This window comes from Hyperolius riggenbachi, chromosome 2 (genome assembly GCF_040937935.1).
Source record: "Hyperolius riggenbachi isolate aHypRig1 chromosome 2, aHypRig1.pri, whole genome shotgun sequence".
Lineage (NCBI taxonomy): Eukaryota > Metazoa > Chordata > Amphibia > Anura > Hyperoliidae > Hyperolius > Hyperolius riggenbachi.
This window is the reverse complement of record NC_090647.1, coordinates 518,262,890-518,287,480: the sequence shown is the minus strand read 5'-3', so window position 1 is coordinate 518,287,480 and position 24,591 is coordinate 518,262,890. Positions and strand designations below refer to the sequence as shown.

Below are 24,591 nucleotides of genomic sequence, written 5' to 3'. Positions count from 1 at the left end.
TGTGTGAAACCCCTCCAGACAGAAGTCAGACCACCTGATCTCACACTTGTCTTTTGTCTGACACTGACAAAGTGTTAGCAGGAAATAAGTATGCATGACAGCCAGCAGCACCAAGTTTAAAAGTGGAAAAGTTTACACCCTCCATATCTCTTATTACAAGTTGTCTTTCAATAATAGCAGACAGTGCTAAGGTAATTGTGGATAAGCAATCTGTCATGACACTTCTGAAAATGATTAACCATTTTTCTCCTTCTCTGTGAGCTTAAGATTCTACTCTTTCTTCCATAAAGTGAACCCTAGGTGGGAGTGATACAGAGGCTACCATTTTTATTTCCTTTTAAACAATTCCTGGCAGTCCCAGTTAATCTTCTGTCATCTGTTAATCTTCAGAACACCTGATGTGCAAGCTTGTTTAGGGTCCATGGCTTAAAAAATTAGAGAAAGAGGGTCAGGGGATAGCCAGGCAACTGGTATTGCTTAAAGGGAAAAAAAATATGGCAGCCTATATAATTACTCTCATCTCAGGTTCCCTTTAATGCTTCCAGTGCATGCTCAGCTTATATGACTCTTTTTAGAGCTACAGTAGTCAGTAAGCTTTCCACACAGTACACTGCTGTGAAATTTCCATTAAGTTATATTTTATCATTTTTTTTGTAATATGATAAGGGCAAAGGCCTTTTATCCATTTGTCATGTTTTAATAATAGTTAATATGACAATTATAATCTACACCCAGATGCTTCTGGCCCTGCACACCATTATTGTGCTGCTATATTTGTTTGCAACAATTTGTATTTAATGCACTAGCACTTATGCACCGTACACTGTTTATGTCTAGCACCCCTGATGAAGCGTCCTTGTGATGTGAAACATGTAGGGTTTTCCAATGGTGTTTATAGTTATCTGTGTATTACTTAGTTAGTTCACTGATTTGATCAAGCTAGGAGAGAGGACTGAAAATGATGTATATATGCAAGACAGGAATATATACAGTACAATATTTTGCACATGTTTCACCCCTCCTCTGGAATGCTCTTCCATAACACACCTGTCACTCTCCAACCTGTGTTACCTTTATATGCTATCTCAAAACTCACTACTTCCGACAAGCATACGCTCTACCTTAGGCCATCCCCCCCTTGTCCTATGGTCAAGTTGCACTCCTACTAGATATCCTAAAAACACACTGCCTCTAGATATGTTTATTGTATACTACCCCACCTCTTGTTTCCTTCCTATTCCTTTAGATTGCAAACTTGCAAGGCCAGGGCTCTCTTCCCCTTTGTGTCTTGGAATTCATTATTTGTTTTATTCATCATGTTACTTTTGTAACTGTAATTAACAATTCTGTATGTTTGTATCAATTCTGAATTTCATCACCAATTCTTTATTTTATGTATTGGTGTATACAATTTCTCTATATTACTATGTACCCCCAGGCGCGGAGCTAGGGGGGGGTCGGGGTAGGACAAGTGCCCCGGGGCGCCTGGTCCCCAAGGGCGCCCAGCTGAGCTTCGGGGTTTTTTTTGTTTTTTTTTGCAGGATGTGAGGGGAGCAGCGCAGAGAAGAGGGAGAGCTGTGGGGAAGGGGGGCCATCTCCCCCCTCCTTCCCTCACCTTAGGTGCTCTCCCTCCCTCGCTCTCCCCTCCAATGTCCGGGTGGCTGGCAGCGGCGGGCGGAACTCACCTCCTTCTCGCTCCAGCGCCGGCCGGAAGTTCGGGTGCGCAGCTGCTGCTCTGGTCTGGACCAGACCAGAGTAGTGGCAGATCCATCCGGCGCTGCGACGAGACGGAGGTAAGTTTCGCCCACCACTGCCAGCCACCTGGACATTGGAGGGGCGAGCGAGGAAGGGAGATCAGCTCTTCCTTTTCTCTGCGCTGCTCCCCTCCTGCTGGCAAGGGGGACACCTGACCTGGCTACCTACTCTGGGCACATATACCCCTGCCTACATATATTGGGCACATATACCCCTAACTACATATACTGGGCATATACCCCTGGCTACCTACTCTGGGCACATATACCCCTGGCTACCTACTCTGGGCAAATATACCCCTGGCTACCTACTCTGGGCACATATACCACTGGCTACCTACTCTGGGCACATATACCCCTGGCTACCTACTCCGGGCACATATACCCCTGCCTACATATATTGGGCACATATACCCCTAACTACATATACTGGGCATACACCCCTGGCTACCTACTCTGGGCACATATACTCCTGGCTACCTACTCTGGGCACATATACCCCTGGCTACCTACTCTGGGCACATATACCCCTGGCTACCTACTCTGGGCACATATACCCCTGCCTACATATATTGGGCACATATACCCCTAACTACATATACTGGGCATATACCCCTGGCTACCTACTCTGGGCACATATACCCCTGGCTACCTACTCTGGGCACATATACCCCTGGCTACCTACTCTGGGCACATATACCCCTGCCTACATATATTGGGCACATATACCCCTAACTACATATACTGGGCATATACCCCTGGCTACCTACTCTGGGCACATATACACCTGACTACCTACTCTGGGCACATATACCCCTGCCTACATATATTGGGCACATATACCCCTAACTACATATACTGGGCATTTACCCCTGGCTACCTACTCTGGGCACATATACCCCTGGCTACCTACTCTGGGCACATATACCTCTGACTACATATATTGGGCACATATACCCCTAACTACATATACTGGGCATATACTCCTGGCTACCTACTCTGGGCACATATACCCCTGGCTACCTACTCTGGGCACATATACCCATGCCTACATATACTGGGCACATATACCCCTAACTACATATACTGGGTACATATACCCCTGGCTACATATACTGGGCACATATACCCCTGGCTACATATACTGGGCACATATACCCCTGGCTACATATACTGGGCAAATATACCCCTGGCTACATATACTGGGCACATATACCCCTGACTATATATACTGGGCACATATTATATCCCTGGCTACATATACTGGGCACAGATATAACCCTGACTACATATACTGGGCACATATACCCCTGGCTACATATACTGGGCACATATACCCCTGGCTATATATACTGGGCACATATACCCCTGACTATACATACTGGGCACTTATACCCCTGGCTACATATACTGGGCACATATACCTCTGGCTACATATACTGGGGACACATACCCCTGCCTACATATACTGGGCACATATACCCCTGGCTACCTGTTCTGTGGACATCTCTACCCCTGGCTACCTGTTCTGGGGACATCTATACTGCATGGTTACTGAATTTGTCTTGTTGGGGGCCTCATGATTTGTTGGGGGCCTCAAGATCGCTGAATTTGTCTTGTTAGGGGCCTCATGATTGCTGAATTTGTCTTGTTAGGGGCCTCATGATTGCTGAATTTGTCTTGTTGGGGGCCTCAGGATTGCTAAATTTGTCTTGTTGGGGGCCTCATGATTGCTGAGTTGGTCATGTTGGGGGCCTAATGTTTGCTCATGATTGCAGAATTTGTCTTGATGGGGGGGCTCATGATTGCTGAATTTGTCTTGGAACATGCTGGAAGGTACATACTGAGGGAGGGTGAGTGAGCGTGAGCCTGCTAACCTCCATGTACATTTGAAGGGGCGTGACCAAATGTGGAGCACCCATAACCACGCCCACATTTGGTCACGACCCTTCACCTTAGCAGGCGCATTAATAGTCTTTGTCCCCGGGCGCTGAAAACCCTAGCTACGCCTCTGTGTACCCCGTTTGTTTTTTACTTTGCACAGTGCCTCGGAATATATTGTCACTTTATAAATTATAAAATAATAATAGTAATAATAAGCACAATCCTGTCTCCAATATCAGGAAGAATATCCTCCCTAGTTGAGTCCGCCAGGAGAAAAGCGCGATATAAATGTTATTTGTCTTGACTTTGTTTAGTTTGTTAAAGAGAGTCTGAAGCGAGAATAAATCTCGCTTCAGACCTCATAGATAGCAGGGGCATGTGTGCCCCTGCTAAACCGCTGCTATCCCACGGCTTAACGGGGGTCCCTTCACCCCCAAATCCCCCTCGATACAGCCGGACAGCGCTTCCTGGTTGGGGCAGGGCTAACCGCCGCATCCCTGCCCCACGCGCGTCTGTCAGCGCGTATCTCCGCCTCTCCCCCGCCCCTCTCAGTCTTCCTTCACTGAGAGGGGCGGGGGAGAGGCGGCAATGCGCCGCTGATAGACGCAACTGGAGGCAGGGCTGCAGCCGTTAGCTCTGCCTCCAGAAGCGACCAAGTCTGCGACCAAGTGTCGCAGTGGGGGGTTTGGGGGTGAAGGGACCCCCGTTTAGCGGCGCTATAGCGGCGGTTTAGCAGGGGCACATGTGCCCCTGCTAACTATGAGCTCTGAAGCGAGATTTATTCTCGTTTCATAGTCTCTTTAATATGCTGTGGGCCAGAATTTAAAATGTAGACCATCCCTACAGATGAGTTATGCAGCCATATTAAGTTAAAATGCCATGTGTAGTACAGTAGGTGTGAATAAGTGGCAGCATTGCTACTACTTTTCCCAGTAATGTTTACAAATGTGATACTTAAATTTTTCTCAAGAATTGCCAACATTTTAGAAAAGCTCATGCAAAATAAAAACTTTCATGTGCTCCAAAGGAACAAAAGAATAAAAAAAAAGACACAAGTAAGAAAATCAAACATACTGTACCTGAACATGTAAAATACTTGGACTGTCCCACACTGATTTCAACTTTGCTGAGGGATATTGACACTTGCAGTATAGCTGTAAATAAAACAGACAAAAACAAAATTCATTTTTCTGCAGTAAAGAAAACAATGGATAAAGCAATTTTCAAAGATTTAAGCACTGAAATGTAAAAAAGTTACAAGGACAATAAGGAACAAATAATAATTGAATCAATTAAGGATACATTTTATTTATTTTATTTTAGACACACTGGCCTATATACAATTAACTTTTTCTCCTGATTTTTCTCCAAAGAGATACTGTAATTTTTTATCTTCTGTTTAAAATAACGTTTCAGTACTTTGCTCTTGAAAAAGTACTGAAAAGTAGGTGAAAAAGTAGTATCAAATGTATTTTGAGTATTTTCTTACTTGATGGTGGTTTAAAAGGCATTTTATTGACAAGTTTTAAAATATCACCTCGGAGAAAACTCAGGAGAAAAAGTGAATTGCATATGGGCCACTGTATCTTCTGATATTTTTCCACTTAAAGTAAATCTGAGATGGGGCAAAATGTATAAATACTTGGGGCTTCCTCCAGCCCCCTCCAGGCTGATCGTCCCCTATCTGTCCTTCTTTGATGCCTGGATCCAAGCGCCAGGATAAGCCGAAGCCACTAGTCCATGGAGAGGAGAGTGGCTTCAAACAAAAAGAGGGTCCCAGCTGGGGGAAGTGGGGTCAAGAAGGACACAGGAAGTCTTTAGAACAATAAGAGGCTTATCTCTGCTTGGGGTAAGTATCTGGTTTTGCTTCTGACACTTATGCTGGGCATACACGGTGCGTTCTTTTTTATCAATCGAGCTGCTGATGGCTTGATTGATAATTTCCGATGTGTCCGATACCCTGCCGGATCGATTCCATGCTCGATACTGGCGGGCAGGACAATACAAGAAACGAGCGGAAGATAAGAAGCCGCCCATGGGTACGAGCGGGAATCGATCCGGCCGTGCGCGGGGACGAACGGGGACACACCGCAATCTATCGTGTGGCTCGATACACGGTACACAACGTACCATGTATCCCCAGCATAATACGTTTAGCCATATACCCTGAACAAGTATCTGCAGATCAGGTGTTTCTGACAATATTGTCAGATCTAACAAGATTAGCAGCATGCTTGTTTCTGGCATGTTACATCTTGATAGACACTATTACAGCCAAATAGATCAGCAGGACTGCAAATCAAATGGTATTGCTTAAAAGGAAATAAATATGGCAAGCTCCATATTCTTCTCACTTCAGTTGCACTTAAAGAGGAGCTGTTAGGTATTAGGTCTCATAGAAAATAAACACATATATCAGTAGCTAAATATAGGCTGTACTTACATTACATATGCATTTCACTGTCCACGTTTGGATTTCACAGAATTTTTATATAGTATATGCAGAGAATGATGCTCCTGACAGCTCATGGCAGGCTCCATGTTTGTCTGTCTCCTATGAAGCCAAATGTGTCGTCATGTCCTCCCTGCTTCCTGATCACAGAAAAGCTCGTACTGAATAACACTAGTTTGCAGTGAATATTAATTAGCCATGTGGCTAGGAACAATAGCGGACTCCTGCAGTGTACTCTGCCGGGAGATTTATCAGTGCTGTGCGCTGGACTGAGTTACATGCTATTGTTACTTGACCCTGTAACTTCTCATTAGCAGCCGAGGGGAGGGCCCCAGAATGCTTTGAAGTATGGTTTGCGGCTTGCGTCCTCTTAAGAGCTTGGGTCTAACAGCTTTGCTGATAAGCACACATCAAATGAAAGAGAGATTTTTATCTTCACTATTGCCTTTTTGGCTTCCGTCTAAACTGTTTAACACAGGAGAATAGAGGTTTAAATTAGCTTCTGCAGCCTGACAGTTACTCTTTAAGAGGGAAAATCCTTGAAATGTGCAGTGGTAAAGTATCTATTACTTTTTTTTGAGTATCTATTACTTTACACTCTGTAACAACAATGTATACCATTTCTTGTTGAGCCAGAGAATAAAGCCATTTTATTAAAATGAAAATATAAAAATAATAGTATGATTGAGAGTGGCAGCAAATTTAAATCAAGTCAGCACTTAAGCACTATAAAACTTTACAGAGTGGTTCTCCAGTGGTTACCAATCTAATTTCTTCTGAAACCTCATCAGAATGAAGTAAGGTTAGTGTTAACGAAAAAATAACAGCAATAATAAGGTGCTTGTAAAGTGTTTAGCTGAAACTATATTATTTTCTTCTGTGGGTCTACCATGACATGGATAAACAAGAACTTTCACAGTCAGATCTTGCATCATAAGAGCTTTCAACATATGTTTAATTAGCTATACTGGAGCTTGGAAACTTTCTGTAGTACATTTTCACTAGAAACCCCAGCGCTTAAGTGAATCCAGCTTGTTAGCGTCAAATTTCATGTTGATAGAAGAGTATTTACACATCCCCTGAATACCAGAAGCCACCATCAGTTGGTAGAAAAGATGGAAAGTCTGTTGCCCTAAATGAATCATTTATCTGTTGTCTACTAGCAACATCCTCTAGTGACTGAAGGAAGTGGAAGCAGAGTTCCATAAACATGTGATCTAGAGATGGCAAGTCACACCCACTGGGAATTCTTGGTTTCTCTCTTGATTCACCTTTAAAAGGGTAATACCACTTTAGTGTGTGAATTCAAGATATGTCCTCCCTACACAAGTCACTTTGCAACTAAATGTTGTTAAATATTATGTTTCAGTTTTAGTCTGCAGGTGCTAAATACAGGTTAAGAAAATACTGATCATACATTATGATATACAATCTCTCTAGATTGAGTTCTCAAAATGTATCTGGGTTAATAAAAGACCAAGAATCCCCTTCGAAAATAATGATCTGGAACAAGAAACTAGGTGGTCTTTTAGTTCCAAACTTCATGAAATACCGCCATGCATCTCAACTGGCTTTTAAAATCATGATCTACTAGAGGTCACATACACCTCTATAGATTAATGTAGAAAATGAGTTACTACAATCCTTGACATGAAAGGGTACTCAATGGTGGTGATGTAGGTGAACAGCTAGCCTATGGGCGAGCTGCTCACTAGCGAATACCTATAGGCAGCCTGGCCCTGTACTACTTCCGGGTCGCAATGTCCTTCAGTAGTACACGTGCCCCAGCCCAGACGCATTCATTAGTATGCATGCCCTGTACCAGCGGTGTGTGTCCTTGACATCACGAAGCATGCCCAGCCAAAGGCACGCAAACAAGGACGTGCACCTCCGGGCCAGGGCGTTTGTACTAATGAACACGTCTGGGTTAGGGCATGCGTACTACTGTGGGACATTACAACCTGGAAGTAGTACAGGGCCAAACTGCCAATAGGTGTTCGCTATCAGTTTGTCAGCATCACTACACAATGGTAATATAAGGCTCCCATTCTTAATGTAAGTTTCACAGAGAAAAAAGAGACTCTCAATGCACCAGTAATTATTAATCGCTTAAATATCCATTAAAACCACAAACATGAGACATAGGAATAAATAAGGGATGTTGGGAGACAGGGAGATGGGGGGCATAATATGGGCAATCAGAGTAGTTCAGTGGGGGTAAAGATCTGTAAGATGAAAAAGAACTACAGGTACCCATGGCGTACAGCCAATATGCCATTTCAAAGATCTATGGAAAGTGGTGGCCCTGGAAGTAATATATTTGGCAAAGAATGAGAGAAAAAGTAAGATGACTATGTGGGTGATGCAGCAGATAAAAAAAAGTATCTGCATATGTTGGATACAGAGCAGAAGATCTAAATATAAAAAGTGTTTAGTGCAAAGTCATATAGTTACTACATAGAAAGTCCATAAAAGTGCAAAAAATCAATCACTAAAATAAATGTTGCATAAAAACATTTAATTCATAATGCACGGTGATGATATCAATATAAACATCAATGTCGGAAAATAAAGTGCATAGTGCAAGACTTTAGTCAAGTATACAATGAGAATACAACAGCTGTAGTAAGATCCTATGAACACAACCGCAGCAATAAAAATCACTCGTATTCTGCCAGTAAGTGCCACATCTCTATCATAATCAATTGCATAGGCCTGAGCACATGCCTTATAAAAGAAGTGTAGCCATCATAGTACCTTAAAACCGGCCCCTTCCTAACCTGAGACAAACTTCTATCTTTAGCTCCAATACAATTTTCTTATGGAAAAACTTAGGTTTTAATACCGCCTTCAATCAAATCCTTCTCCATATCTGGAATAGCATGAAGTTTTGAATCAGGACGAGTATTTTATTTTCATTTATTGGCTACCTTACAAAAAATTAAGAGTAAGCTTTCTGCTATTCCACCTACAAGGCTTACTCTTGTTTTTTTTTTTTAAGTTAGCCAATAAATGTTATCATCCTGGTGATACAAAAAAAAGTCTTGCTTTTACTGATGGGTAATACTCTATTGCTACTAATCAAGAATGTTTCCATTCGGTGGCGTAGTGGTTAGCTCTCTCGCCTTGCAGCGCTGAGTCCCTGGTTCGAATTCCAGCCAGGGCACTATCTGCAAAGAGTTTGTATGTTCTCTCCGTGTCTGCGTGGGTTTCCTCCGGGCACTCCGGTCTCCTCCCACATTCCAAAAACATACGGATAAGTTAATTGGCTCCCCCTAAAATTGGCCCTAGACTACAGTACTTACACTACATAATATAGACATATGGCAATGGTAGGGATTAGCTTCTGCATCCATCATTTGTAATTGGCCATAATATTTTTTGCTGAGCTAACATATCCTTAAGTGGTAGGACAAAGTGTCAACCTCGGAATCTGTACAATACATCAACACAATTGTAAAACCGGATCCAATAATTTATATGGTAGATTACCTGTTTCTGCTTGTGCTTCCCTGCACTGCATTACATATATAGGTAAACTGGTGATAATACTTAAAGGGGTTGTGTGCATCATAAAAAAAAAATCAAAACTGACACTTACCTGGGGCTTCTATCGGACCCCTGCAGCTGTCATGTCCTGCGCCGAACTCCTACGATCCTCCGTTCCCCACTGCTGGCACCGGTCTATTACTGTATTTGTCTAACTAGATGAATAATGCTTGCTCCCGCTCATGTCTCCGGGAGCTTACTGCGCAGGCACAGTACCAGGTGCAGTAAGCTCCCGATGACGCAGCAGGAACAAGCACATGCCTGGCCACGGCCGCACAGCTGCAGTTGATAGTCTGGATCAATTGGAACGGGATCAGCAGCGGGGAAGGGAGGATCATATTAGGACAACATGGGGCATGACAGCTGCAGGGGGATGATAGACACCCCAGGTAAGTGTCATTTTTTTTTTAATGATCCACAGAACCGCTTTAATGACTAAGTCAACTTTAATGTAAAGGTGTTTTGTTTTGTTTTCTTCTTTTTTTTTCACATAAATTTCCATTTCATTACAAACTCATGTGAAAAGCAAATTCTAATTCTTGTTTCTATGACAAAAATTGCAAGAGTCCTTTGTATCCTTAACCACTTGCCGACCGCGCACTTATACCGCGCGTCGGCAAAGTGGCAGTTGCAGGACCAGCGACGCAGTTCTGCGTCGCCGGCTGCAGGCTAATTAATCAGGAAGCAGCCGCTCGCGCGAGTGGCTGCTTCCTGTCAATTCACGGCGGGGGGCTCCGTGAATAGCCTGTGGGCCGCCGATCGCGGCTCGCAGGCTAAATGTAAACACAAGCGGAAATAATTCGCTTTGTTTACATTTGTACAACGCTGCTAACAGTAGCAGCGTTGTACCAGATCAGCGATCCCCGGCCAATCAGCGGCCGGGGATCGCTGTCACGTGACAGGCAGGAGTCTGTTAGAGGCTGCACAGGACAGATCCGTTCCTGTGCAGCCTCAGATCTCCGGGGAAGGGAGGGAGGAGAGGGAGGAAGGGGGGTGAATCTCGCCGCGGAGGGGGGCTTTGAGGTGCCCCCCACCCCCCCGCAACACCCAGGCAGGCAGGAGCGATCAGACCCCCCCCAGCACATCATCCCCCTAGTGGGGAAAAAAGGGGGTGATCTGGTCGCTCTGCCTGGTGTTTGATCTGTGCTGGGGGCTGCACAGCCCACCCAGCACAGATGTGCTAAAACAGTGCTGGTCCTTAAGGGGGGGTAAAGGGTGGGTCCTCAAGTGGTTAAAGAGGAACTTCAGCCTAAACAAACATACTGTCATTAAGTTACATTAGTTATGTTAATTAAAATAGATAGGTAATATAATCTCTTACCCACCCTGTTTTAAAAGAACAGGCAAATGTTTAATTTCATGATGGCAGCCATCTTTTTGGTTGTAATGAGGTGACAGGGAGTATGAGACACAGTTCCAACTGTCCTGTGTGCTGATCACCCCTCCCAGTTGCTAGGCAACGTGAATAACTACATAGGCAATTCCATCATGCTCTGCACAGCATCAGGGAAAAAAAGCCCGGGCTTTTTTTCTTTGATGGGTGGAGCTTAGATAAAAATACAGCAAAAAATGATGCTTTGGTAAGAAAAACAAAGTTCTGATGCTGTGAAACTGTTAAAAAAACACCAAGCCTTTTCAGTTCTGCTGAGTAGATTTTTAGTCCGGAGGTTCACTTTAACAGTTATACTGTAAAATAAGACAATTTCATAAGCTGAGAGAATGCGCATTATGACATACAGAATACAGAGTTATCTCCCTATTATGTACACAGACATTAATACCCAGCTTCTGCTGCTAATGTAAAGCTTGCAGTGTATGTTCTGCCCTGCTGTGTGATCCACAAAGTGAGAGACAAATGGCAGCTTCTGCACTGCTCAGAGCGAAGGTACTGACTTTTCATCACACGTGCTAAACCTGCTGCCTACTCGATTAGCAGTGGTGGTTAGAGAGGGCAAACACACTGACATTACAGGCTCGCCTCCTACCCAGCTAGCATCGCAAGATGCTGGCACTAGGGATGGTAGGAAATGTCACTTCCGATTCTGCAGAAATTCTGATTTCCGCCAATGCCGATTACCGATTTCACAGATTTCCGATCGGTTTTCGGTTTCCAAGTTCAGATTTCCGAGTAGTGTTTTTTTAAGTCATTTTTTGCATTCTCTGATTGGCCAAATACTTCAGAGTTATTTCTGCATTCTCTGATTGGTCCAATGCTTCCGAGTTCTGTGATTGAGCTAAAATTACTGAGTTGTGGTAATGCAGTATTTCTACAGAAATCCGATTTCCGAGTTCGGATTTCCGATTCCCAAGTAGTTTTTTATTGTTATTTTTTGCATTCTCTGATTGGCCAAATACTTCCGAGTTGTTTCTCTGATTGGTCCATTGATTTTGAGTTCTGTGATTGGGCTATAATTACCGAATGGCAGTAATGTAGTATTCCCAAGTTCCATTTTCCGATTTCCGATCAGAAATTCGGATTTCCGATCAGAAATTTGGAAATTTCAATTCTGTGAAACCCGAATGAGCATCCCTAGCTGGCATGCATATGTGCTGATGTCTCCATGGAAATCTCACGGGCAATAACATTGAGGAAGGGATTTCCGGATTGCCGATGTGCCCTTTCCTGGCGATTGGCGAATATTAACTCAGACACAGCATGGTTCCTGTGGGCCACATTGCAAGGTCAGGTTGGGCAGATTCAGCCCGTGGGCTTTGTGTTTGACACATGTGGGTTAGATCATAGCAAAATATCGGTAAAGATACCATAAAGGTGTAAATAACTAGTAGAATATTGGTAACTTTACCAATTTTCTGCTAGCAACTATGTCCAACATTCAATTTCCTGGGGGCCTTTTTACAAACATAAGCCTAAAATCATACTGAAATAAATATATAGCACATTTATGTGCACATTTCCCTTTTCATTGGAAGTCATCACACTTCCCATTCAGTGGTCACAGACACATTTATCAAAATATGTATCAAAAAAACAGTGTAATGAGTAACTAGCTCCTTTTTGAAAGCTCTGTGCATCAACATGCATGTGTACATTTGCAGTGTGTCAAAAGTGGGATTAAAAAAAATTCACATGCTCATGTAGACACATAGCTTCCAATGTAATTCTGAGAAAATGATAAAGGCGTCTTCCTACCAGTGTTGCTTGTGAATTTTTGCCTGTCATATTTCAAGAATTTTTTTGTGAAAAAAGCTTGTATTTTCTTCTTGTAAAAACGTGAACAATCAATATTTTACCGAGATAATTTGCAAAAAGTGCAACAACTCGGAAAAACAATATTTTTACTGCAAAAAAAATTTTACAGTGAAAACTCAAAAAAAAAAACAATATTTTTTATGACAGCATTTTCACTTGAAAATCTAATTAAACATTATTTTTGTAAACGTTAATGTGAAAAGAATATTTTTGCTCATCACTACTTCCTACTATGATGAGCATCACATGATCACATGCTTGCAGTCAGAGGGAATAAGACATTTTATTACATCTCTGAGTACATTAGGAGTCCATGAAAAATGAATTCTGTCCAGCACTTTGCTTCTATGCGCTGTTTATATTCATATATTAACACGATTGCTATTAGAATTTGTTTAGTTTTGGGTTTAGTTGGTCTCTAATAAAGAGGCTGAAATGAATTCTTCTAATAACAGTAATTACCAAAGTTTTGGAGAAAGGTTTTCATGTGTGTGGTGCTGAATAAAATAACATAACATAAATAAAATTTTACTAAAATGGAATATATTACAAGAAGCTCTTTAGAAAAACACGCTTTTGTGTTTTAAATTGAACTGAAGGGTATGTGTGCTCTGCTTTAGCTATAATATGCAATTTACGGAAGTTTTGAGCATTGTAGTTTACTGTATTTTGTTGTGTGTGTGAATGTTATCACACACCAATGGCGTACTGAGTGGGTCAGGGGTTGGAGAGAGGGCTGAACCGGGAGTCACCATGAAAGGGGGGGCACGCAGCAGAAGTGGTCAAGGCTCAAGCCTTCAGTGGCAGATCAGAATCAGAATCAAATTTATTCGCCAAATGCAGCAGTTGCCACACCCGGAATTGCTTGTGGTACACATCGGTGTGGCAACTGCTGCACTTGACAAGACATAGAACATTTATATCACACTTTTTTCATTGTAGACTCAAACAGCAGAGCTGAAGCCACTAGGGGGCGCTCTATAGGCAGCCACAGTGTTAGGGAGCAGTGGGGTAGCTAAGGAGCTGTGGGCCCCAGTGCAAGTTTTACAATAGGGCCCCCCAAGCACTCTATACATAACAATTGTGGCTGGAAAGTGTACTGGTTAAGGGCTCTGCCTTTGACATGGGAGACCAGGGTTCGAAATCCTGGCTAGGTCAAGTACCTATTCAGTAAGGAGTTCAAGGCAAGACTCCCTAACACTGCAGGGTGGCCTCTTGAGCGCGTCCCAGTGGCTGCAGCTCTTGAGCGCTTTGAGTCCGACAGGAGAAAAGCGCTATACAAATGTTCAGATTATTATTAATTGATCCGGCGCACCAAAACCTGCCAATGGCAACTACAGTGTCAGAGGTGCAAGAAGAGGACGGGGAACAGCTTGTTAATGATTACCACTATTCAAAGTATCTATAGAAGTGATTATTATGAGCACATGACCAATAGAAAGCTTATACTGTAGTTGAGGGAGGGCCCTTCGGGGCCCCTCTGGCCCAAGGGCCCGGATGCGGTCGCTACCTCTGCAACCCCTATTGCTACGCCCCTGTTAGGGAGCATTTCCCAAGATCACCTGACTGGATAGGTGCTACCTTTCTGAACAGATAGAGCTGAAATCCGAACCCTGGTAGCCTGTGTCACAGGCAGAGCCCTTAACCAGTATATGACCAACCAGAGCATGACAGGACATGACATGGGGAGGAGTGACATCATTCCCACTCCATGGCCCATATGCAATTACCTTTTTCTCCTAGGTGATATTTTTAAACTTGCCAATTAAATTACTTTTAACCACTTCAGGACTCAGCCTTTACCCCCCCCCCCCCTTAAGGACCAGCACTAATTTCTAAGATCTGTGCTGGGTGGGCTCTACAGCCCCCAACACAGATCAAATACCAGGCAGAGCGACCAGATTGCCCCCCTTTTTTCCCCACTAGGGGGATGATGTGCTGGGGGGGTCTGATCGCTCCTGCCTGCGTGTGGCTGGCGGGGGGGTGGGGCACCTCAAAGCCCCTTCCACCGCAGGATTCCCCCTCTCCCTCTCCTCCCTCCCTGCCCCGGAGATCGGAGGCTGCACAGGAACGGATCTATCCTGTGCAGCCTCAAACAGGCTCCTGCATGTGCAGCGATCCCCGGCCGCTGATTGGCCGGGTATTTTAAATAGAAGATGAAAATAAAACATCTCCTAAGTTAATTGCATATGGACCCATGTGACGTCTTCCTATGTCCCCTTTCAGAGTATGGGTGCAGCAGTGCCTTTTGTAAACCCCCCACCTTCTTCTGATGTCTCCATGCTCCTCAGAAGCCAGTTCCTCTCTACTTCATGTTTCCCTGCATGTTTTGCAATGACACTCTTCATGAAGAGATTGGGAGGGCGGAAAGGTACCAGCTTTTAAGGAACATTAGAGGGGTCAGGAGCAGGTAAGAGATTTACAAGATGCACCACTGTGTCCACACTCTGCAAGGGGACATAGGAAGGTGGCAGACTACAAGAGAGGACAATAAAGATAGTGGGGACAGGGTACCACAAGACCACATCAAAAAAGAGAGGGCACCACTGGACCTGGATCACCAATTAAGGTATATGGGGTTGGTGGTACTAGACCACCAGGCAAGCTGTAGGAGGGCACCATAAGACCACTAGGCAAGCTGTATGCGGATGGGGTTACTACCAGACCACCAGGAATGTCACATGTTGGTACCACTAGTGCACCACCCCCTCAAAAAAAATTTGGATTGGAAGGTGGATGTCTGTAAATGATCAGTAAAGGGGTGTCAAATATCCTAGGTAACAGAGATATCAAGCAGCCAAGTGGCCAGGCATGTAGTTAGTGGTCAACGTAAAGAAAGCCATTCAATTTTTACCTTCTAGTAATCATTGTCGATGAGGTTGATTTTTTCTGGATATCACCAGAAAAATAGCAAAGGGGAATGGATAGTTTGTGCTACCTTCACTGTTAATGATCAGGTGGTGGGCAGCTATATATATAAATACAGTATATATATATAATATAATTTCCCCTTAATCTTGAATTGCAGCCTTATGTTCTGTGCCATTTCTCATGTTATGAATTATTATTAATTATTATTATTATTATTATTATTATTATTATTATTATTATTATTATTATTATTATTATCACCATCATCATTATTATTATTATTATTATTATTATTATTGTCACCATCATTATTTTCTATTATTATTATTATTATTATTATTATTATTATTATTATTATTATTATTATTATTATTATTATTATTATTATTATTATTATTATTAATTATTGTATTTCTAAAGCACCAACATATTACGCAGCACTGGACAATAAAGATATACAAAGCATGACAGATGTAACAAGGTTATACAACATAGGACAAAGCTATACAAGGCAAACATGGGTACAGAACACATGGTCATGTGATTTTGGGCTTCTTAGGTTGGCCCAGCTATACAAGTATGAGGCAGTCATAGGAAAGTAGCACAATGATGGGGCACAAAATCATGTAGAATACATTAGGGAAGGGGGAGGTGGACACACTAGCTAGGGCTGTAGAATAAGTAGTCAGTAGAGAGAGTTAGTATGTGGTAAGGGGTGGGTAGGCCATCTTAAAGAGGTGGGTTTTGAAAGGGTTGCTTAAATGTGTTGAAGGAGGGGGCAAGTCTGCTGGGCAATGGAAGAGAGTTCCACAGGGTGGGGGTGGCTCTTGATAAATCCTGCAGACACGCATGGGAGTGGGAAATACATGAAAAATTGAAATTCTAAAGGTTAATAATGCAAAGTTTAGTCTTTCAATGGTTTAAATTGACAGGGTAACGGTTATAGAAGTTTCAAACCTCATCAGTTTTGACACTCTCCACAAACCTTTATTTATTATTCATTAATATTCCTGAAACATATGCATGTTTTGCAGGTATTTATCAGTCTAGGACAGTCCTTTTCCAAAGGCAAATGGGTATCTAAGCATATATTTGATAAAATGTGCAGGAAATAGCCAGTAGTAAAATATAGGCAAATGTACCGATATTTTATTACTTCATTCATGTACTAAAATATTGGTAGTATTTACCAATATTTTTCTCTGATCTAATCTCATCCTACACTCACACAAATCCCCCACTGGTGGTGCTTCTCCTTAACTCCCCGGAATTGCATAACCTTAATCCCCCTCGGTGGGCGCTTAACCTTAACACCCTTGAAGGGTGCCCCCCCCCCCCCCCCCCATAGGTTCCTAACTTTAACCCCCCAATGGTCACCTAAACTTACCACCCATACTTACCCCATCACACCCACTGACATCCTCTTGAAAAGGGCACCCGCTATTTAAATAGGTACTTCTTTCAAAAAGACACGTCTTTCACCCTTTTCAACTGCTCCGGTATCTAGTGTTGTATAATCACATAAATGGAAGCAACTTATTTCATTTGTGAAGTAGCTGTTTGATAAGTTGATGTAAAATAAATTATATTTAGACATCTTATCAGAAGCCCCTTTACTGGCCACTTCCTGTATTATAGACTTCCACAGCTGCAGTCTAAAATGTGTCTGTGCTTCAACCACTGCAGTCTGCAAAAAATCAAGAGGATGTAAGTCAACCAGCAGCCACATCCATAGTGCCAACTGTTAGCTGAACCTTAACTGAACTATTTTATGCCATTTTTCTGAAATAGAATTTATAGCCACAGGGGCATTATTTAACACAAAATGTAACCCTTTTCTCTCTCTGCTTAATGAGCTACCCAATTCTTTACTTGCAGTAGAACTCTACATAGAAAAACTACAGAATTTATTGAGAATTCTAAGACATACTTTTCCTGTTATTGTTCCTTCTTCAGTTCACTTAGGTAAGATAAGAAATGCCTTTTAGAGCACTCAATAAATACAATAGAATTTGACTTATTTCAACTTGATTTACCAATAAGTCTTTAAGCTTTTAGAGAGATGTATTGACTTTTTAATACACATTGACAGCTGGGCTGCCGCAGTACAGCTAACAGTCATCCAAGAGAAACATTCAAAACATACAGGTATTTGAAGAAGTTCAACGATGAAGTTCAACTGCAATTAAGCAGGGAAAGCAAAGTTAAAATTTGCTTTCAAGAAATGAAAAGTACTTTCAAAATAATCAATAACAGGTGTCAGAAGTTGATCAACAAAAAGTACTCTGAAAGATAATTGTGTCTGGGAAATTGCTCTCAAGTGAGGACGCATTCTTCAAATGGATTTTAAGGGCACTTGCTTCACCTTCCCTTCTTGGCAAGTACATCCTTTTTTTTCTCATCTAGCAATGCCCTCTTAACAAATCAGCACTGTTTTCTAGTCGACTTGAATAAAACATACAGAAGAAATAAAGCACACCGGTTGTGTGCTCACAATATTAACCATTTCAACCACACAGATGTGAGCCTCAAGATGCTGCTGTAGCCTCAGGGACGTGTCCTGTCTGTGGAGTCTGCGAGGCTGTGCATGCAATCAAGAGGGCGGAAGCCCGCAATCACGTTGGTCTCTGAGCCAATCCGTGCATGTCCGCATAGAAAGATCACTGTTTTTGTTTGAAAACAGTGATCATTCTCAATTGGTGTTGCCGTGCTGCCTCCCGCTTGCTTGCTTCCACTCGTTAGAGTGATGAATGGGAACTTGGTGATTAAAGGGGAACTTAAAGGATACCCAAAGTGACATGATGAGATAGACATGTGTTTTTACAGTGCCTAGCATACAAATAACTATGCTGTGTTCCTTTTTTTCTCTCTCTGTCTGAAAGAGTTGGTATCAGATATGTAAGTGGCTGACTCAGTCCTGACTCAGACAGGAAGTGACTACAGTGTGACCCTCACTAATAAGAAATTCCCCTTTTTACCTCTTTCTTGCTCTCAGAAGCCATTGTCTGCTAAGGAAAGTGTTTTATAGTTGGAATTTCTTATCAGCGAGGGTCACACTGTAGTCACTTCTTGTCTGAGTCAGGACTGAGTCAGCCATTTACATACCTGATATTTAACTTTTTCAGGTAGAGAAAGAAAAAAAAGGAACACAGCATAATTATTTGTGTGCTAGGCACTGTACATACACATGTCTATCTCATTATGTCACATGTCACTTCGGGTATCCTTTAAGCAAACTTACTGTCATTAAGTTACATTAGTTATGATAATTAAAATAGATAAGTAATATAATCTCTTTCACACCCTGTTTTAAAAGAACAGGCAAATGTTTGTGATTTCAGGGGCAGCCATCATTTTCATGGGGGCAGCCATCTTTTTGGTTGAAAGGAGGTGACAGGAAGCATGAGATACAGTTCCAACTGTCCTGTGTCCAGATCACCCCTCCCAGCTGCACGCGCTAGGCTTCAAAATTGAAAAAAAAAAACACATTTGCGCCAAAACAGCAGAAGGAGAAGAACAACATCAGAAATCCCATCAGGCTTTGCACAGCATCAGGGGAAAAATGCCCGGGCAGTTTTCTTCTGTGCAGCTAAAAATGAGGCTTGGGTAAGAAAAACAAAGTTCTGATGCTGTAAAACTGTTAAAGAAACACCAAGCCTTCTTAGTGCTGCTGAGTAGATCTTTAGTCTGGAGGTTCACTTTAATCACAGATGAGGGGGAATTAGACAGGCTTAACTCTCTGAAGACAACTATCCACTTAAAATCATAGGAATGCAGTAGAAAGTAAACACTATGCGCTGCTATTTCATTCATCATCAGCTCATCAGCTCATCAGAACAGATTTCTCTGTGAGTCAGCCCAGGTGATTATTTTCTTCATCCAGTGTCAGTGTGGCTAATGAGATGAAAGAGCCTTGTGGCCTCTTGTTTTATGGTGATCAGCGGCATCTTGCAGCTCTGGTATAAAGGCAAAGTACAATGGCAAGTATGGGTAACATGGAGGGAGCATAGACTAGCACACACTGAGAACCGAGGATTTCTTGTGTCCCACATGGCATGTTCTGCTCCTGGCGATGCCATTAGTGCCTTCTGTGCACTGCAGGTTGGTTTGTATTTCTGTTACATGTATCAGATTGAAAAGAAAAAGCCAAAGGCTAATTATTGGAACCTCAGCCAAAGCAATAAACGTAATTATTATAAAAACACTCTTATGAAAAGGGTAAAAGTTTGGCTGAGCTTAATTGAGCATTTAGTATATTGCGGCTTCTTTTTTGTTTTAACCTTCGGAAAACTGAGAAGAAGGAATTCAAGAAGTAATAGCTTTTATCACCAAATTGGAAAACTTTGAGTTTTTACTGATTTGATACACGAAATTGATACAGTCTGACGATGACTTTTCATCAGCACATACCATTCCGGTAACTGCATGTATTCTTTATCAGGGACCACAGGCTTTACCCCCCCCCCCTCTAGTGACCAGGCTATATTTTACAAGTTAGGCCACTGCAGCTTTAAGGGTTCACTGCAGGGCCATGCAACTCAGCACACAAGTAATCCCCCCACCCCAACAGAATTTCAGCAATTCCTGAGGCGCTACACCTGCTATTGCTGAAATTCTGTTTTGTCCCCACGTTTATTGCCTGATGAAGCGGGCTGGGCCTGCGAAACGTGTTGCACTTTTTTGGGGTACTATTTAATAAATGTGATTGCTACTATTCAGACAGTCTTTCGTGTCTGCTTTATGGAGGTAAGTCCACCACTTCCTCCCAGCAAATTTTAAAGTTTTTATCCGCTTTTATCCTGCTGGTGCCTCTGTTCTCCTACTGCTAGTCCTTTCTTTTAGTCCTCTCTTTTAGTCCTTGATCTGTGATACTAAGTCCCACGGTCCCCAAGCTGTATAAGAGTCAGCCTGGTTCATGTTGTGTTCCAGCCAGTAAAGCATTTCTTGGTGCAGATTCCTCATCACATGATGTTCTGCTGGCTCAACAGCTGAGGGCAGCCTTAATCGAGATGTAGGTCTCTCCAAAGATACAAGGAAGTCATCCAGTTATCACGCTATGGTCCAGGCTTTGGAATCACGGTAATAGACTGGTTTGGTTATCATTCCTTACCAGTGTGGTGATAAGTCTTTCTATTCAGCAGGAAGGTCTTCAGAAAAATGACCAAGCTGTATTACTAATCAGATCATGCTAGTCTAGTCTTCCCCTTTGGCTTCCTCTCCTTTCAGAATCAGGATTAGAATCAATTTATTTCGCCAAGTAAGTTTGCACTTACAAGGAATTTGTCTTGGCAGTTGCTTAACATATTCAAACACAAACAAAAGAAATACAAGGACAGACAGTATGTATATTACAGCTCAAGGACAGTATGTAAGTATAGTGGCAGTAAGCAAGGTGAGAATTGTTTATTTTCAGTTTTGTGTTGATTACTTTCAAATCCTAGCAGCTCTAGCGTGGTTCAACATTAAGTATGGCTACCGCCTGAGGAAAAAAGCTGGTCCTGTGTCTAGAGGTTTTAGTTGCAATTGACCGGAATCTTACACCTGAAGGCATAAGCTGGAAGATGGAGTGAGCTGGGTGAGAGGGGTCAGAGGCAATTTTGGTTGCTCTCTTTCTGCACCTGCTAGTGTAAAGATCCTGCAGGGAAGGTAAGCTACAGCCAATTATCCTTTCCACTTTCCGGATGATGCGCTGCAGCCTTCCCTTTTCTAATGCTGAGCAGGAGCCGAACCATACAGTCATAGATGATGTCATGGTGGATTTGATGATTGCAGTGTAGAACTGCACTATTAGATTTTTTGATAGTCCAAACTATTTCAGCTGCCGTAGATGGTACATTCTCTTCTGTGCTTTCTTGACGATAGTGGCCGTATTGTTATCCCATTTTAGGTTGTTTGAGATTGTGGACCCAAGAAACTTGAATGACTCTACCTGGGTTATTGTGGATCCATTTATGGTTAAGGGGAGGTGCTGGGGTGTAGATTTCCTAAAGTCTATTATCATTTTCATGGTTTTGAGAGCATTTAGTTCCAAGGTGTTGCTGCTGCACCAGGAAGAAAGCTGTCCCACTACATGCCTGTATGCAGACTCGTCCCCGTTTTGTATGGGACCAACTACTGTTGTGTCATTCGCAAATTGTCATTTTTTGGGAATTGGTACAATGATTGAGCTTTTAAAACAGGCAGGGACAATTGAGAGTTCCAGAGATGATTTGAATATGTCTGCGAATACAGGCACTAATTGATCAGCACAGAGTTTCAGACATTTTGCAGTTACAGAGTCTATCCCAGATGCTTTATTTGTGTTCTGTCTTTTGAAGAGTTTGTTTACATCTGATTGGCATATTGGTAGAGCATGCACATCTGGGGACAGGTTAGCAGATTGTGGCTGACCTCCTGTGTTGTGTAGATGCTGAGGCACTGCAGGGGGTTGGAGACATTGGCTGGCTGGAGGAGTGCTATGTTTGCCTGTTGCAGAGATGCAAATTATGCAAATTGACTTGGTGTGTTTGGCTTTTGTTGCTAGTGTCAAACCTGCAATAAAATGTATTCAACTCATTTGCAAGCTGCAGTTTGTGTATTGATTGGGGAGATTTCTTTCTGTAGTTGGTAATTTCATGTAAAGATTCCCATATTGTGGACAAGTTGGCCTTTTAGTTTTTTAGAATAATCTTTTTTTGCATCAGTAATGGCTCTTTGCAGTTTGCATTTCACAGCTTTGTAGAGGACTTTATTGCCTGTACGATATGCCTTTTCTTTATCGAGGCGCAGCTTCCCAAGATGTGATGTAAACCAGTGTTTATTATTGTTGTACCTGATGCACTTTTTAGTGGGGATTCAGGACTCTTCGCAAAAGATAATATATGATGTCACAGCATCAGTGTAATCATTTAAGTCACTGGAGGATTCTTTGACTATATTCCAGTCAGTTAAATCAAAGCAGCTCTGTAGTTTTTCTACAGCTTCACTAGTCCATTTCTTAACTGTTGTCACTACAGGTTTGGCAGTTTTTAGTCTTTGGATGTATGTTGGGATAAGCTGTATAACAGCATGATCCGAGTTCCCCAGAGCTGCCCTGCTGACAGAGTGATACGAGTCCTTAGTTGTAGTGTAATAGTGATCAAGTGTCTTACTTTCTCTAGTTGTGCTTATGACGTGTTTCCTGTATTTGGGGAGTTGTTTGGAAAGGTTAGCACTGTTGAAATCCCTAGTATGATAAAAAAAAAAAGAATCGGGGTACTCCCTTTCCACCTTAGTGATTTGATCTGTGAGATCTTGGAGCGCAGGCTGCATACATGTTTGTGGAGGGATGTACACAGCAACCAAAATAAATGAAGAAATCTCACAGGGCGAATAGTAGGGTCTGCAGTTTATGAAGACTGTTTCCAGCCCAGCCGAGCATGTCCTCTTAATAACTGTAACATCCGTGCACCACCTATCATTAATATAGAAACAGAGTCCTCCACCTTTGGCTTTGCCAGAAGTAAGTGGGTCCGGTCAGATCTGTAGAGTGTAAATCCATGAATCAGCAGAGCGTTGTCTGGAATAAGCTCAGATAGCCAAGTTTCTGTGAAGCAAATAGCCGCAGAGAGATAAAAGTCTTTCTTTGTCCTGATCAGTAGTTGAAGCTCATGACAAGTTATGACACAGCTGACCAATAGAATTACAGTCCAACACTCCAAAAATGCATTTTTGCAGAAGCATATTAGAATATGTTTCAAAGAAGAGATGTGAACATTCCCGTACAAGCAGAAACATGTTTTGCTATTAGCCAACACAACATGTATAGTATGAAAGCACTCCTTGTGAAACCTAGACTCAGATTGCTGACCAGTCCATCTAGAATGGTCTTAACTTCATAGCAAATCTACAGAGCTTCAGAGCTTCATACAACTATTCAGTGCAACCGCTTCTTTGAGGTTAGAGACTGGTGTTAAAACATGAGCATGCAAAAAAAAAAAAAAAAAAAAAGCTGAGATACAATTTTGAAATGTTCTTTTAACTGCAACTATTATCCTTATCAAATACAATAAAAATGTGAAAAGAGGGAACCTGAAAATGCCAATGATTTTTCAGATGAAACTGCAGAACAGCAATTGTTTGAAACAATCAGCACGTTCCTTATATTCTTTTGTTATATTTGTGAAATCTATGACATAACATTAATCCAAAAGCTTCATTATACAAACCAGGAGGTTGTGTTTAAAATACAAAAACAGACAAATAGACGTAAGTTGAAAAAAAAATCAACAGATTATATAAAAGTTATATTTAAGGTACGCTTTTAAGCTTTAGGAACACACAGGCCTAGTGCAAACCAGAGCGGTTCTGCTGCGGTTTGCGATCCGCTTGCGGGTGCGGATCTGCTAGGGTAATGTATTTCAATGGGCTGGTGCACACCAGAGCGGGAGGCGTTTTGCAGAAACGCATACTCCCGGGCTGCTGCAGATTTTGGATTGCGGATGCGTTTCTGCCTCAATGTTAAGTATAGGAAAAACGCAAACCGCTCTGAAAAACGGCACTTCAGAGCGGTTTGCCAGGCGTTTTTTGTTACAGTAGCTGTTCAGTAACAGCTTTACTGTAACAATACATGAAATCTACTACACCAAAAACGCTTCACAAAACCGCAAAATGCTAGCTGAAACGCTACAGAAAAATAAGATAAAGCATTTAAAATCTGCTAGCATTTTGCGGATCTGCTAGCGGTTTTTGGTGTGCACCAGGCCTATGGTTGCTTTCTGAGAGCTTTTCTGACCATCAGAGCTTTCTGAACTTTTTTCTTTTAAAGCTCCCATTGACTTGCATTAATATTGTGGTAAGAACGTGGTAAAATTGCAGCGACCATGATTTTTCAAAAAGTTGTGATTGCCGCA

General features: G+C 42.2%; 1 protein-coding gene across 2 annotated transcripts in view; it reads right to left on the bottom strand.

The window, feature by feature from the left end:
* The window catches only part of NCAM2 (neural cell adhesion molecule 2), a 447,029-nt gene that overhangs the window by 180,374 nt on the left and 242,064 nt on the right, over nt 1–24,591 (bottom strand). For both annotated transcript variants that reach the window (XM_068270575.1, XM_068270576.1), the window contains exon 2: nt 4,718–4,792. In XM_068270575.1, coding sequence (XP_068126676.1) covers nt 4,718–4,792 — 75 coding nt within the window. The remainder of the gene's footprint in view (nt 1–4,717; nt 4,793–24,591) is intronic.